The sequence below is a fragment of the Cariama cristata genome, unplaced genomic scaffold (assembly GCF_000690535.1).
Source record: "Cariama cristata isolate BGI_N322 unplaced genomic scaffold, ASM69053v1 scaffold1341, whole genome shotgun sequence".
Classification (NCBI taxonomy): Eukaryota; Metazoa; Chordata; class Aves; order Cariamiformes; family Cariamidae; genus Cariama; species Cariama cristata.
In genome coordinates, this window is record NW_009597314.1 from 46,411 (window position 1) to 63,627 (window position 17,217).

Consider the following 17,217-nt stretch of genomic DNA (forward strand, 5'->3'; position numbering starts at 1 on the left):
GTGCTATCATACTGAGACTACAAGCTTTCTGAAAACTGTTAACTGGCATATGTCAGTAGAACATAAGTTAGTAAGCATCTTTCTCAACTGTATGAAAAATGTTAAATCAGAAGAATGCTGGACTTCTGTAAAGTATGCCTGCTGAATGACCACAAAAATATACTCTCTTTTCTGTATACAGAATAAGGCAGAATAAGGCACATTATGACAAAGGGGCTACTGACCATTAGGTACTGACTTCAAAGGGTCAACTCCTCAAATGGAGGCTGAGAGATCTTTCTAAATGATGGACAGAAAATCATGTCCCTTGTCCAAAAACTGTCCACTACTAACATCCAAGCAAACAAGCGTTCTTCTTACATTGTTCTTGCATGAAGGAAGACAAAAAGTATTTCTCAGCTTAAGGTGGTCAGGCAGGCTAGACAGTTGTTATTTTAAAAAGCAGAAAGTACTATAGAAAAAGAAAATTAATTTGTAACTAAAGTCAACCTTAAACAATTAAGGACTCCACAAAAACTCTAGCTAATGAAAGATGTTTCTTTCTTTATTATTGTGTAATACTTCTTTCACAGAAACATGGTATTTACAAATATACACATATAGACTGCTGATCATAAAACGTTACTGAAGAATTAGTCAAAAAAATCAATTTACAAAAACCAAAAACTTTCCAAAGATATTCTGGCTGAAAAAGTTTAATGAAATTTCAAGGAGACACTTCTGTACAGAAAGATAGGTTTTAGCTCCTCAAGTTCTGGTAATATTAGACGAGTTGTGAACCAAGTGAGCTAAGCTCAGCTGTACATTTGAGATGAGGCAGTTTTTTTATATTGTTCTTTTTCACACACTTTCTTGATGGTCAGTTCAACAGGTCTCAGGAGGCACTAGTTTGTATGTTTTTGGAAGCTGCAAGCATTGCTCTCACTTTGGCCATAAGATCCTGTAGAAAATAAAAGGAAAATGATCAGACATGTCTGGGCTTTGAACAGAGCTAAAGCATGTGATTACAAAAACCTGCATGAAAGGGTTAGCTTATGCTCGAGTCACATAGAATATTTAGATTCATGATCATCAGGTATTAACAGTCCCTAGGCTAAATGAGTGAAATAATTTGGAGGGAGTTCCTACAACAGCAACTGAAATCTGTTTTTACTACAATGCTACAAAGTGCTCCGCATAAATCTTTGGAGCAGTTACTATACAGCAAAACACAGAAATCATGTCAACTGAAATGGAAAGAAACTATGATCATATCTTCACAAAAACTGTAATGAACACACAACTACTAACCATTGAAGGTTTAAAAAAGAAAAAAAGGTAAAGAGAAAACAAGAGAGAAATGCTAAGAAGGGAGAGCTAACAACTGCTCTGTAACAGAAAGTTTTTTTGGTTTGCTTTGTAAACCTGAACCAAAAATTTACATATTGGTGGTATTTTCACATATGACAGAGTCACTGAAACACTAAGACTGTTGTGAAACCAAACAGCAACTCTAAGTCTTGTCTGAGTATCCAGTGGGAACAGCATTACAAAAGGAAATGAAATTTCATGTAAATGGCATCAAATAATTGAGTTGCAAAAAATGATCACAAAATAAAGGGTGTATCAGTAATGAATTAAAGTTACTTAAAACATTTCTTCACAAATGCAATATAAATGAATTAAAATCCTTAGCTCTTTTAAAGCATTTTTCATCTGAAGCTCTCAAAACACTTCATAGGGAACTCAGTATCATTATTCCACTTTACAGATGGAAGGATTTAAATGAGAAAAGATACTGAATTGGTCAGGGTCAGCCAGCACATTGGCAGCAAAATAATCTTACTAATAATTAGGTAACATACATTTCTTGGGCTCTTAAAGATAAAAAGCTGCTAAACTAATCCATGTTGAGAAATATCTTGCAGATTCACAAAAGTTTCATTCCTCTTTTTTACTTTGTGCAAATAGTAACTAAGAACTGTACTTTAACATAGTGATCTTTCCTCCTCTTACAGCTGCACTTCAAGCAAGCAGATTAGTATTAAACTAGCAAATGCTATGCCATAAGCAATATTTAACTCACAAAATGCATGAACCAATTACCTTTGTCTGAAGGGTATATGTTCTTAAAGGGTGGGATGTTTACTCTACTTTGAAGACCATGATGTAGTTCCTATCTCATTTCTCATACCAGGAATTTCCATGCATTTGTTTGGTAGCCAAAGAAGTGCTATGGCGTTAATATTCCATTTTCTTCCTCTGATGCCTATACTTGCTATTTTCTATTTTCCTGAATATTCTTGTTTTGGGTTTCCTCATTGAAAATGGATCAAATAAGGTACGTAAGGTACTAGTCTACTAGTATTAATTCCCAACTACCACTGTTTCCCTAGTGGAACTAAATCTTTGAACAATAGTAATTTATTGAAAGAATAATCTATCCATTGAAAAAAAAACCCAACAAAACACTCTGATTTTATACTGTAAGTTTTCCAAAGCATAATTAAGAGCTTTCCTCCTCTAAATTTGGCATATTCAATTGAAAGAAAGTTAAATATGCATGAAGACTAAGAGGATGAGTGAAATAAAAAATTTTAGAGTGATACCATGCAGTAGCTTTTAAAAAAGGAATGGAATTATTCTGACAAAGGTTGGGTATCTTAAAACTGCATTAGGGAAGCTGAATGCATATAGATTATTGCACAGCATATAGAGGCACATACCCGACATGCCACGATTCACAGTAAACTTGAATATATCAATGAAATCATACAACAACAGTTCTGACATGAACAGCAACAAGAGTAAGATGAGCTGAAGATACTGCTTAATGCAAAGCATACACTACTTCATTTGCAAGAGGACAGATTTTTCTTCTACTGCCAACACTACAAACTTAGCCTTTGTCAAGGTATTCCTCCTTCCTTCTTTCTTCCACAAAACTTAAGAGCACTACACGGTAAGATGGGCTCTCAGTAATACCTGCTATCGGTAACTGGGGTATTGTAGCATAATGTGGTTTTTCATATCTTAACAGTGGATATACTGCAGCATAATGAATTTAGCTTGGTCTTTAGAGGCTTGATTAAACTTGAAATGACAGTAGCTAGAGAAGCAACTAAATTGTTTCTCTCATAAGCAAACAGATCAAGAATGACAATGAACATGTCTCTACATCATATGCAAAGCTCACAATTGTACAAGGTAGTAAGAGAAGAAAACGATGTGATGGACATGCTTAATTAGGCAACATACTCTGAATTTGTTTATTTGTACCTGAGTGATTTTACTCTGCACTGAAGACACAATTGCCGAAGAGATTTGGCCATCTTTTTCCTGAGACACTCCCCTAAAAATGTAAAATTAGAATTAGAAATTTATTGTAAGTGTTTTAAAACTGCATTTCACTTACCATCACGATTTCAGGTTTTATTGTACAAGTCTCTCATATGTTAGTCAACAGTTCTGTCATTCAACTAGAAGCCATGGTAAGTCATGGTCAGAAGAGTCACTTGTAAAACTGATACAGAGAAATGTGAACAACAGCCTAGGAATTTTTAACAGGACTGTTCAATATTCTGTAGAAATAATTTAATTATGAATCTTGCACTCACATTACAATTCAAACCACTCTACTAAAATTCTACTTCAAAGAGTTAGCCCACTTAGTGAGGGTTTCCAATTTCTAACTTAGGATTAGGTTGCACAATTTTTTGCACCTGTTTTACTGTAAGAGTATGTTGAGACATTTACTCCAGTAGGCAACAGAGATCCAATGTCTTCATTAGACCAATGCATGTAATGCTGTCCTCCCAGCATCTTCTACTTCTAATATGCACACATTACATGCACACAGAGTTCCTCACCATGCAAGTTAGGTCAAAAGACACACTTGCAGTCAAGAGACATCAGCACTGCAGTATTACAGCAAAGGAGCATACTACCTGGAGCGTTCCTGGCTGGATTCTCTGCTCTCCACAGGAGAGACACTAGTTGAATGTACAGAATTTTTGTGTGTGGATGGTTTGCCTGGTGACATGGATGGTGAAGGAGACCTAGCTTTGGACTTGGTACGTGATCTAGACCGCCTCTTCTTCTTCTTTTCATGGGGACTTCTGTGAGAAGAAAATACTTTATTGAAGGCTATTTAAAGCAACATTACGCTAGCTCAGTTGAAGTTACTTTTCACACTTCTAAAAGCTTAAGTAGCCCTCTTCCACAGGATACTTCACACATATTCAGCAAGGATGAAGAGTCTTACCCCAATACTGCACTTCTATGATTGTACAAAATACTTTGTCAGAAGCTCTTTTTAACATGTTACGTTAGGCAACTACTAGTACCTGAGGTTCTCACTTGGACTACTGCTTCGTGGGTACACAGGAATTACTGGCCAGTATTTGATAGTTTGAAGGATGACAACGAAAAGTCTTTCATTGGAGATTCAGAGTAACTTTGCTAGAGGGAAGTTCCTTCCCAAACAACATCAGACACTTAGAATATATCGAGAAATGTAGTTTATATCTCTTACAATTTTCCTAGCTCATAAATGAACAAACCATGGAATTATAGCTATGCAAAAGTCTACGAGGCAAATCCATGGTTTGCTTGTTTGCTTTTTAAAAGAAATTACCCCTTTCCTTGTGATCCAATCTATAATGCAACAAACTACAGGCTCAAAATTATAAACAAGCTCTTGTATGCCACTCAAACAAACCTAGACCTAGCAACATCTTTTAAGTGCAAACAGTTTATGACTTGGAAACTAGATACACAAATGTTTGTCACTATGAGAGCTGGAAGAAAGGACTTACAGGTACCTGATGTGTTCATTATTTACAGAAGGGGAGAACAGAGGTAGCCTCCTCATATGCAATATTAAGCTCAAAGAGAATTCAATTAGTAACATCCTAGAGACGGAACTATCAAAATCTTTATATATGGTAATGAATTTATGTCTCTATGATTTACATACCAGTACTGCTATTACTGTAATTAGAATTACTAGAGTAATGCCTTAGAGTTAGGCAATCTCTCACTGTAGGTATCTCTCTCTAGCATGTACTGTTAGAAGTCTATTCACAAGAATGTTGTTGAAGCTTCTAGAACATCTTAAAACATTGTTAAACTTTGAGCCATTTTTTACGTATCATGTTATTGGTTCCTTTATTTTGATTTTCTTAGGAATTTGCTACTTTAAAAGCAACTACCCTATGACATATTAAATTCTTATACAAATACTGTACATCTCTGATGCTTAGAATTTATCATACAAATATCCGGTTCTTATACAGAAGTTAACATTCAGGACTTAAAACTGCAAAACCTCCTTACACTTTTCTTGCATAAATAATCATTAAGTGGCAGAAGAAAAACCCCACAGCTCTACTGGCCTCTAACATTTCTATGACTATACAAAAAACGTCAGCTACAAAGTTGGTTATTCCTTGACTAGCTAATTGTGTACTGTAATTGCTCGGTTTCTTAAAACATCATAATGTAATCAAGCTGTGAACCTATTTCACACTTAACTCAGTAAACATTCATCAGGCAAGAAGAGTATTTTACAGTAAGCTTTTTCAGTGTTTTTCATCTCAGAGTATGATGAACAAACATCGTAACAGCTGAATGAATGTGTCTATCAATTTTCTATTTTTAGAACAGTTGATTTGCTAAAACTAGGCTTATTTTTTAATATTTTTCTAGGTACAAAAGCTAGTATAAAAGAACTATGCATATTCTCTGTGGAAAGTAATTCACTGCAGTCAGATTAAAACACCAATTTACATTAGCATTTTTAAAGTGACTATGATGGCAACTGAATTACAGCACAAGCAGAAGAAAAGACAACTGTTATATTTATTCTAAAGAAGACACCATTCTACAAGCAGTCAGCCAATAATTCCCAAACAAGACAAAGTAAAGCATAGCCTCCTAGTTCTCACATATTTTCTTTTGGAAACATACCTAAAAATTTACAAGCAATGCTAGCTATTCAGCATCATGACTCATATCAGATTAATGTCCTGAGCAAGTTTAAAACATTGCAGTATTTATTAATTCTAATTTTCAGTCCTTTGACAGTACTGGATTCTAAAGCTTGCCTACTTCTTAGTGTAACTATGCTAATAAAAACCACTCAGCAGACTGCTGCCATGTAAGACTGAAACCTGTGCTCTCACCTATCAGGCAAAATATACATTACTCACTCGTAGAAAGCCCAAGTAAACTGATTAGCTATTAACAGACCTTGAACTCAAACCCTGCTTCCGTTACACTATTGCAAAGAATCTACTCCATAACTGAAGACAAAACATCGTCCACCACAGCATCTACATTTTTACTTGAAAATGTAACATGTCAACCCTAACAGGGCTGAAACAGTAGGCTTTCTGCAGTCAAAGCTGCAAAATATCCTCATCTATGTTTAACTACAATATTCTTTCTTCAGTCTACATTTTTTGCACTTGCTGCCATATTTTATTGTGTAGTGTTCCATTTTCCTGTCTGAGGCCCAACAAAAGTTTACCAATTCCACCTATATTCCACAATATTGTCTGAAGAGGCATCTAGTTTGTTTCACAATTGTCATCATAATTTACCACTTGGACTGGCATAACTCTAAAAATAATTTATAGCTTAAAACACTGAATGGTCAAGCAGCAGACACACCAACACTGCATTAAAAACAGCACAGTGCTATGAAAAAATTCTTGTGTGTGTTTAGAGGAAGAAACACATTTTAAGCTTCCATATCTTCTCTGCTTAACCAAATCTGCATGCTGAATTCCACAGAAGCCTCTATTACCTTGAGTTGATGAATGCAAAAAACTGAATCAGCCAAGTATACTGATGAAGTTCTCAATTATACATACCACACATCAATTAATTAGAGGCTGTCAAGAGATGGAAAGTCATCTTAAGAAACAACAGAAATTTTTTAATAAAGTTGAAAGTGATCTCTTTGCTTCTTATTCCACAAGAGATATGGAGAAACAGGTTAAAGAATAAATCTTCATTGAGGAGAAAAATTCTGTACGCTCAGTTTAGTAACTTCAATGGGTTTTGTGTACACTTTAGGTGTACATATACAAGCATGAAAAATTTTCACTTCCTTGCATGTTGAAGACACAACATGCCACAAAACACTAGAGACACAAAACATTTCAAAGCCTTTTGGGCACACACTTCGCAGAGGTTTTTCTTCTGCAATTGGTGAGCTGAAATAATGGTTGGTATGCCATTTTGATTATAATAGGTTCAGAGAGACTATATGCAAGGTGCTCTCAATAAAGGCACCTCTTGATTCATATTTCACACTCCACTCTGCCAGTAAAATAATTGCTAAATGTAAAGCATACCGTTTGCTAAATTGTTGTTTCCCCTTATTTGTGCAGATATGATGAGATGTCGAGCAATACTAGTAGGAATAATAGAATACCACTATATGACACAGCTTGCATAAGCAGAGCTTGAGAAAATGACCCAAGAAGAAGGAAATATGAAAGTCCAAATAAAATCGGAACTCTCACAGCTAGGAGAGTAGCATATTAACATTCACTGACTTGGTTGTACATTTAGTGTTCAAACGTACGCAAGAATGGGGGAAGAAGAATGAATGTTTCTATCATTTTTTTTTTCTCCACAGAAGCATTTGTCTATTAAAATAAAGCTCCAGAACAGAAAACCCGGAAGTCATACCTGGGGAGCATACAACACATCAGGCAATATTTAAAGTCTCTTACAGTGTCAGAACATAACCTTCTCCAGGACAAGCTATACTTACTTGGAACGTGGGCGTTTCCTACTATTTCCAGGACTATTACTAATGCGATAAGCTGTTGGAACACTTCTTTCATCTCTCCGCCTTTCTGGTGTGTGAGCCCTTCTCCTAGGTGACCTTGATCGTGACCTGAGCAGGAAAAAAATATCCAAAAGTTTGCTTTTTGTTACTTATTTAATTACTTTTATTTCAGTGGAATTGTGCTATCACCAAATGCAAATATAATACCTTTCAAATGCCTGTTTTATACCAACACGGGGTATTCAGTCTCCAAGATTTGTCAGCTGCATAAAAATTTCTTACTTATCCAAGACATTTAGGATGTAGTTATCCATTGCTTTTCACTCCCAACAAGGGGGAAGAAAAAAGCAATTCCTTTTTGGTATTGTACGCTAATGTCAACTTCTGTATTAGTAGGCGGGAAACTTTTACTTTAGTCCAGTCACCTTTTGTGGCAGCAAAGTTTACTAACATTGGTATGCAGAAGTCCAATGTGGTTCAAAGCCTGGGATTGTCAGGCCTGACCTTGTCTTCTCAAATTAGTGGTATGTTTTCAGAACTGCTGCATCACAGAAATAAATACAAGTTTTTGTTTTCAGTGCATGTCCAACACTGACAACTCCAGTGTCAGTGGAGTTGTCAATTTTGTCTCTGATGCTGCCGAATAATCCTAGCACAGCCAATATTTTCACCTGTGCAAGTGACCAACAACCCATGATCGGCGTTGTTTGGCACTAGCACTTCGACTGGAGATATTTTTCCTAGAAAAGTGAGAGAGAGAGATCAAGAGGGGAAAAAAGCAAGCATGCCCAGTTAAGATCAGAGATCAACTTAAGAGCTTAACTCTTTTTCTCTATGATTTGGAATTAAGTGGATGTGCAAGTAAAACCTGAGTATTTCTTAACAAAATAAATGGAATGAGAAAAGTCCTGACATGGAGGGGAGGGGGGGTAGATGGAGGAGGCAGCAATTCAGGGACTCAGCTTGGAAAAAAGAAAGAAAAAACCAAACCCCAAATCTGCCTGAAATTCCTGACAGTAACAGTTGATTTTGTTCTCACTAAAATATATAATTCTAATAATTTTACTTCTATTTGCTTATTTATTTTAAAGCTTTTCTTATTTATCTACTATAGGTATGTTATTCTATGTATACCAAACACTCATGTTCTTGAAAATACCTAATTCGCAGTGACTAAAAGACAAGCTATTTGTGAAAACACTGATCTTCTACTTCTGCAAACTCACACCATATATATATATATAAAATATATATACACAGACACACTCCTGAGCCATTTCTCTTACACCTACAACAAAAGAGATCAACTGAAAATGAAAAAAAGTAATCACAATGGCAGTTAAGTGTTGCAAATTAACTGTTTTGTCACTTAGAAATCTGATCTTTACCAGGCCATTCAGAAGGATTAAAAAAAGGAAAAAAACCAACAGATGATAAAGTTTGGGGTCAGTCAGACACCTTGACATTTTACCAGGATTTCCCTCAAAAGAGCTCCAGCAGTCAAATCTTTTCGTTGTCGAAGTTGCCTGATAATTTTCCCGCTCTGTTGCTGCTGCCATTGATGAGCTGCTCAGACTCGGCTCCATGCTCAGTGTCCCTGTGGATGCTGTGAGTCTGTGATACGGAGGCACACACTTCACATTCAGAATAAAATGTCCTAGTTTTGGTATTAACTAGAATCCTGAAAGGATCAGTCCCCTTAACCAAAAGCTGAACCTTAGTGAAACATGCCTATACGGACCAGCCTAAAAAAAGTCCAAACAATCAGAAAGAAAAAGGCATTAGCTTCATTTTTATGAACTGATGTTTGTGGTTCTACAACATTCTTCCAACCACCAAATGTTAAGAACTTTGGCCATTAGCTTCAAACAATTAAAAACAGCTTAACAGTTTTACTGCAATACATCAAATATTACCTTCATTAGAGTGTTATTTCAAAAGACACTCTATTCCTTCAAAGTCAGTATCACTTGTGTTTAGCAGGGTCTCAAAAGTTCAAACGATTGTGAAGCTTGGCATATCTCATTACAAAATAGGAATGAAAACTACGTGAATAGACACTGCCTCAGCACTAAGAAAATCAGTTTGTAAGGAGAAAAAACAACCAACCAACCAACCTTTTTAACAAAGAATGGCTATTTCCAAGTGTCTTAAATTCCCAATATTGAGGCAAAAAGTCTCACTCAAACACAGACACAGGTGTACTATCCAAACTTATTGAAAAGTACCTGTTTATAATAAAGTACGCCACTACTAATTACTGTTTATAACTCATTAACCAGATAAATTATGTGGCTTAGTACTACTCTATTACTAGACAGTATAAAGAAAAACAATCTAAGAGAAATTTAGACTTTCAATCTCTACTCTAGTTCAAAATGAACATCCGAATTTCATCTAACCAAATCACTAATCATTCAGTACGTAACGAGTGCCTCTGCTTCCCTTCCTCTCCTCTCATACACACATACAAACCACACTCACACATACAAATACATCACTAGCTTAGATCATGTACTACAAAGATCTATCTACTGGTAGAAATCAGAGATTCAGATGAACATCATCATTATTTACACTTACTGCCAACCAGGTGTGAAACCTAACTTCTCAGCTAGAACAGCACACTGAATGTCCATCACACTCCAGTGACGGACAAGCTACACTTCTTTAAAGAGCACCACTGTCAGGTACATTTCACATCAAACTTTTTAACGGTGCTTTGAAGTCGATTAGAAAAAAAAAAAAAGACACTGATGAAGCATTTACTACACGTGACTGAAAGGTACCAAAAGTTGTTTGTTTTCCAAGATAGATTTAACAGATGTGTCCCATCTTCGACACTAAGTACTTACTTGTAATAACTAATTATCTCTTTGGGACTAACAGCTCCAAAGCAATCCTGGCTGTAATACCTTACAACACTTTTGGACATGGTTTACTGTTTCCATCACTTTTGTTTATCTTTACTCTGTCATGTTGGTCTAGAATTAAAACTGTACGATACCAGGAACCTTATGGGATTAATTCTGGTACAGAAATTTTGTTCCAGAAAATAACACGTGCTTAAACAGAGAATTGCTGTTAGCACACCACATGCCACAATTAAGCCAATATCTGGGTTCGTTATGTAGCTACAATCTTTTAAACTTGTTTCTGTAAAACAGGTTTAGTTGCATTACCCAGAAAAATGAATATCCAAAACATGCTTTGAATCAACTTCATGTTATTTGAACAGAATTTTTCAACTTTAATACTGCTGAAGATGCATTAGAATATATAAAAAAAAAATGCAACAGTACAAAAATTGTATCTTACCGCCAAAGATTAGTTTTAAATGAAGCAGAGCCTCTAGACCTCTGACAATGCAAAAATGAATGATAAACAAGTGATATAAAATGGTATACATATCGCAATGGTATATTGCAAAGTTCATCTGTAGGATTTCTAAATTTTATTTGGAAAAAAATTAAGACACAAAGTAAACAGGAAGAGCTTAAAAAGTATACTGAACATTACTTGAATAAAGTACAAAGAAAGTTATTGCAAGTTTCTATGTTTAACTTCCAATATCTCATTCCCTATTAACTTGTCACAGTAAGTTATATGGTAAAGGTGATTTTTAATCTTACTTTTTAAAATAACTTCTACCATTAAATAATAACTACTCAAAGTGTTTTTAAAAAGAAGCTCGACTAATGTCTATATGGAAACCTCACAAAAATCTAAGGCTTTAAGACAGACAGGGCATGTGTTGAGTGGTCATTATTACAATTTAGAGATTACAATTCATTATCATCTGAATGCAATACAGTTTAACAAAAAATTATGAAATAAGCATAGCTCTTCTTCTGGCTGTCACAGTTAATTTAAATATAATAGTTGAAATAACTTCAAATCTAAAATATTTATTTTCACTGTGCAGATACTTCAAACCTAGTACGCTACTAAGAAAGTCATTATGAAAGTTTGTTTATTAAGATCTTGTTTGTTACTCTAAATTATTCAATTAACAGGAACTGGAGTAGTAATGACTACAGAAAGGGAAAATTCCAGCTTTTTTCAGTATACTCTTGAGGTAAAATAAAGCATGAATAATCATTTTATATTGAGATTTGTAGGTCAGAATACACATTTTGAATAGAATAAAATAAGGTAACAAAATCTCAAACATACAACATTAGACTAAGCCATCCACATAAAGCACAGTTACTCAAAATATGGATGTTCCAGTATAATTCAGCATCGATGTCCACACAATAAAGACTATCTCTAAGCACCATCCACTTAATACAAGATGAACACATTAACCTCTACAAATAGTTCACACTTTATCCCAGGAGGGTATGACTCTTTACATAACCATTCAGTAGTAAGCTGCAAGATCCAATGTTTTGGGAATCTAGGAAAAAAATATTGTTCTAGGTGAAGCACTGGGAAAACTCAAGAGCAAAGAGATGTGAAAGGTGCCATGTTTTGAGTAAGACAAGACAACGCATGGAAATAATTTTCTCTGAATCAATACTAAATACATAAATAAATTTTAAAAAAAGAAAGAAAAGCCGTCGTATCTTCTAGCTAGGCAACAACATTTTTCCTTTTTTGGCAAGTACTAAGACAAGGCATTATTTTTGCCTAAACATTTGAGAGACAAAACATATCAGTATCTGAGTTATGAATCAGCCTCCCACTCTTGATTACTCTACAAATTTTCCAGTTTCAGTAGCAAGAGCTTTAATTTTGGAAATACAGTATGTTAAGGCAAACACCTTCAATAAAGCAAACCTTCAATCATCACCATTTCTTGTACAATATGAGACCACGTGGACCCTAATTAGAAAGGCAGTGCTAGAAAAGACTTCAAGAAATAAGACTATTCAATATTCTCCCAACTATAATTCTTGATACAGAAATTTCCGACAATGGAGTGTTCACAAGCTGTATTAACTACCTTTACCACTGAGACACTAGAAAAAGCTTTCTAGTCTCTCTGTTATCAATTTAAATCCACTATTTATTGTCCAAACCCCAAGGACTGAAGAATGTTCTATTCCCTCTTTTCTGGCGTACATGAAGACTCATTTCATTTTCCTCCAATCTTCCCAAACAGTCATTACAACTCTCTTTTTTCCATGATTCCCTCTCAACTTCCTCCAGCTGGTCTAACTCCTAAAAGATGCACAAAAGTAGACACAGTACTCTAGCTGAGGCCAAACAGAATAACATCTTCCAGACGAGGAGACACTTGATGCATGCTGCAGAAGACTTACTTGTCTTTACTGACTACACTAAAGTAAAACAATACAGTCACTATATTAAGTATCAGATGTAGGAGAAAGATATTCATTACAGTTGAATTACAAGAGGTCCTTGGGCAAAAGTTTAGATCTAGCCATGTTCTTGTGAAATGCTATAGATAGGAAGGTACTTTCAGATTTCTAACAGGTCTCCCACCTGATATAACTGCCACTAAAGGCATTTCATACAGCCTGCAAAGAGCTCAAAGGGAACAGACAGCCACTCAGCACTGATGATACTGCCTTAAGTTCCCAGAAACAATGGGCTTCTGAATGGACGAAAGACCCTCCAGAGATCTTTGCTTAAACTGGTACTCGTAGAACAGAAAGACAGGCTGAATGGAAAGCCCTTTCCCGTTCAGCTCTAACTTCTGTCAAGTTTTATAATGTGCAAAATGTTTTCAGTGCAAGATGGGGTGTAGTTTTTCTAACAACTTTAAAATTCAGCTAGCCAGCGTCTAGCTTATTGGACTTCTCAGGCTGTAGAATTCAACAGCTGATCTAGGAAATACCCAACCAGATTTAATCAGGTGTTGTATTGATTCATGATATTAAGGCTTTTATGTGACTGTTATTTGATTTGTGGCAGGAGGCACACTCAAGATGGCACACAAAGAATTGTTCCAGTAGATCAAGTATTCTTAATGATTTTTGTGTAATTTCTCTACCAGCTGAACTATAGCCACCAAAAAAACCCCAACCCTTAACCAAAACATAATGAGACTATCCACTACGTATGTGGTAGACTTCAGTAGACTGTTGTTTGTCTTTTCACCAGCAGAAGCAAATGTAGATCAGTTGGTGGAAGTATTCAAGCCTCTATAAAGGACCAAATATCTTATCTCCCTGAAGTGACTGAAGACATACCTCAGTATATATCAAATTGAACTTGCAAGTTCCTATTAATCTGGTTACTGTTCGATGCAAACTCATGCAACATGCAGGATTATCTTTATCCTACTGAGTAGCATACCCAAGTACTGGTAAGGATCTTCTCAGATGATTCTTTGTCCTTTTCAAGGCACCACAGAAGCTGATTTAAATTTTTTTTTAGTATTATTATGATGTTTCTCCTTGGTTTTATCATGTATCAGTAAAATCATGGTTAAATATATACAACATAGCTTGAATGCAGTGACATGGGAGATTCAAGTGAAGATATGGCTTGACAGGGAGTGGAAAAGATGAGTGAGTCACCTGAGGAGACTTTCACCAAGATATTCTTAACTCTGAGAAGACTTGTGTTCACATGTTAAACAAGGAAAGCTTCATTCAGCATCATTCCCTTTACACGCTGGTAAGCACAGAAAAGGAATGGCACACAGTATTTTGGAATGTGCCTTATAACATAGAGCATCATGACCACCTATTGTCAAAGGCAGTCAAATAAGCAGCAAGTCAGACTGATGGTTTCAGTCCAAGTCACGTTCACTTAATTCCTCACATCTCTGAATAACAGAGATCTCTTCAGTAAAGTATTGTATTTAACCTGAAAAATCTAGTATAAAATAAAAAGTTGTAACGTGTTAACACTTACTCATATTAGCGTAGTTAGGCACTTTGTTAAACAAACAAACAAAACACACAAGCAAAATACAAGATGAGTTTTGTCACATCGCCATAAATGGCTAGAAGTTGTTTTCAGGAAGAAGCGTATGTCATAGGCATGGCCACAAAGATAAAGGAATGTATGATCGGGCGTGCACCACATACATATATAGCTGTGGTAGTATTTACATGCACAATTTGTCTGCACTACAAGTTACTTAAACACTGTTCTGTAGCGTGATCCAGAGAATGCAACCTCAAGAATAAGCCCAACCACAACAACTGCTATGTGGTAGTTCAGATATGACCAATTTTACAGACAGTAAACTTTAAAGGTGCCTAGGCACAAATGTCTTAGATGTCATTAACAGTATTAATATAAAACAATATCGATCATCTTCTAGCTGGATAGTTAATATAGTAAATTTAATCTCATTAATGATTAAATATAGAGTTAACTACACTGGGCTACATTCTTCTATGGTCTCCCTTCCTGAGCCAACTCTCTTTTCACCCCTCTTGGATTCCTGTCATCTCTCTCCTGTCATTCATCCATCATATTTTTTCCACTTGGTACCCAACTGCTTTCCTTCCTTCTGAGCTTTGCTGTTCAACTGCCCAGTTCTCTATGTCTATTTCTTAATATTGCCTGGTTACTTGACTCCAGCAACAGCCACAGACTTACTAGCAAATTCTCTTCCTGCCATAATCTCATTCCTATATATTATCACCAAGTATTTCACAGACCAGAGTGAAAAAGCATTTCCCGGCACAAATTTTGCACTATGGGATTAGAAATTAATGATTCATTAGTTCACTAAAACTATTTTCAAAGACCTTCCACATTTGATGATATTTACTGTCTTCAAGGTGAATATACCCTTTGTAATGGGTGCGAAGACGCTTGTATAATGGAAAAGTGCAAAAATATTTTAAGTGTTAGCCCACACAGAATTCTAAAGAATATGTTTGGTTTCCAAACCCACCTTGAATGCCTGACAGTTCTATAGGCAGTGGGAAGTGAGTGCTTTGCTTTTGAATGTGATCTAGATCTGGACTTAGATGATGAATGATACTTGAATGGTGATCGAGATCTTGTACGAGATCTTTTCTTGTGTTTTTTTCTTTTCTTTTCTCTTTCTTCATCCCTAGGAGGATCTTTGCTTTTGCTTGAAGGCCTTTCTGCTTGTTTAACTTCTAGGGTGGGTAAAGTTCTGACTGTAGTCACAGAACATGGTGTACTATTGACGCTCTGAAATCAAAGGTAAACAAAGAACAGTGTTCAGTTTTCAAAGCTGCATGCAAATTTTTAATTTGAGAAACTCCTGTAAGTGTGGATAACACATAAGCATCTCTAGTCCTTTATAATAAACAGAGGGCTATATCTACTCCTGTGCATGCCACATACATGCACATTCTGGCAAAGAAACTTACAATAGCATGCTCGGTAGTCTTGCCAATATAAGTTTTTTTGCAGAAATGCTGGATAATGAGTACAACAACAAGGAAAATAATAACGAACAACCACCTTACATTTTTTGCCTCATGAAAGAGTAAAAAAAGAGTGTGAGAAATTCATCCATCTTAAGAGAGTAGTTGTTAAATCAATAACAATTTAGCCTCCTATGAACGCTTTAAAACCTCACAGTGCTGCATCAGTAATATGTAAAGTATGCATAAAGTAAGGCCAACAGCTTCAAAAACATGCATCTAGTAGTATTTAATGGAGGCCTATACAGTTCCCTAAAGGTACATATGCAAGCTAAGACCATCAGCTTAACTAGGACATCGTTCTGAAGTTTTCATTTTTAGTTTTTAGAAGAAATGTATTCTAAAAAAATGAGTACTACCAGATATCTTTTCATCTATTTACCCCTTTTATTTAAAGAAGCATAAACCTGAAAATACTATCAGGAACTACTGACATTCAAAGTTAAGTTTTAGTGTCACTTTCATCCCTGAACTGTGCTGTTTAAATTACGACCTCAAGCAAAGCAGTAAATGAATTAATGCCAATAAAAATTATTTCTGTACTTTGCAAAATAAATGTTTTGCATGTAAAGGGTTGGGAAGATCACAAAAATTATTCATCTGAGACAGAACAGGTCCATGCACAATTCACACTCATTCAGTCATTCTGACTGCAGTTGGTTAAGCATAACATACCATACTCCAAGAAATTTTCAAATTACCAGCTTGTACCGGAGAGAATTCTGCTCAATACCTTGTTTAGAACAATTCAAGTCAGGCACTATAGATATGCTCCTCATTTCAAAGCCTGTCATTCCCCCAGCTGCCATTTCAAGGCAACTAGAGAAATCAGTTTCCCTCTGTCATAATTTCTGCTCCACCTGGTCTGACACTTTCACCGCTTCATACAAGAATGCTTACCGTGATCAGAATAAAAAGTAATATATTAAAACCTGAAAATAATGAAATTAGAAACAGGTGATCTTTTCCTTTCTTTTTACCCTTCTCCTTCTGTGAATATGTCAAGGCAGTAATTGACCACATTTGAATAACAGGATATTCAGCTTTGCTTCAAGTTAGAGAGCCATAACATTTTTCTGAGCTTTAACTGGTAAC

The 17,217-nt window shown here is 35.7% G+C and overlaps 1 protein-coding gene across 1 annotated transcript; it reads right to left on the minus strand.

Annotated features, from left to right (window-relative positions):
* Nucleotides 1–517: 517 nt before the first annotated feature.
* On the minus strand, nucleotides 518–15,632 carry LOC104168262 (splicing factor, suppressor of white-apricot homolog). The gene is made up of 6 exons (XM_009708801.1): nucleotides 15,618–15,632; nucleotides 9,245–9,400; nucleotides 7,769–7,894; nucleotides 3,927–4,097; nucleotides 3,259–3,331; nucleotides 518–940 (listed from the first exon to the last, which is right to left on the minus strand). Exons 2-6 carry the CDS (start codon nucleotides 9,370–9,372, stop codon nucleotides 875–877), a joined length of 564 nt encoding a protein of 187 aa, XP_009707103.1. The 5' UTR covers nucleotides 9,373–9,400; nucleotides 15,618–15,632; the 3' UTR covers nucleotides 518–874.
* Between the last annotated feature and the right edge of the window lie 1,585 nt (nucleotides 15,633–17,217).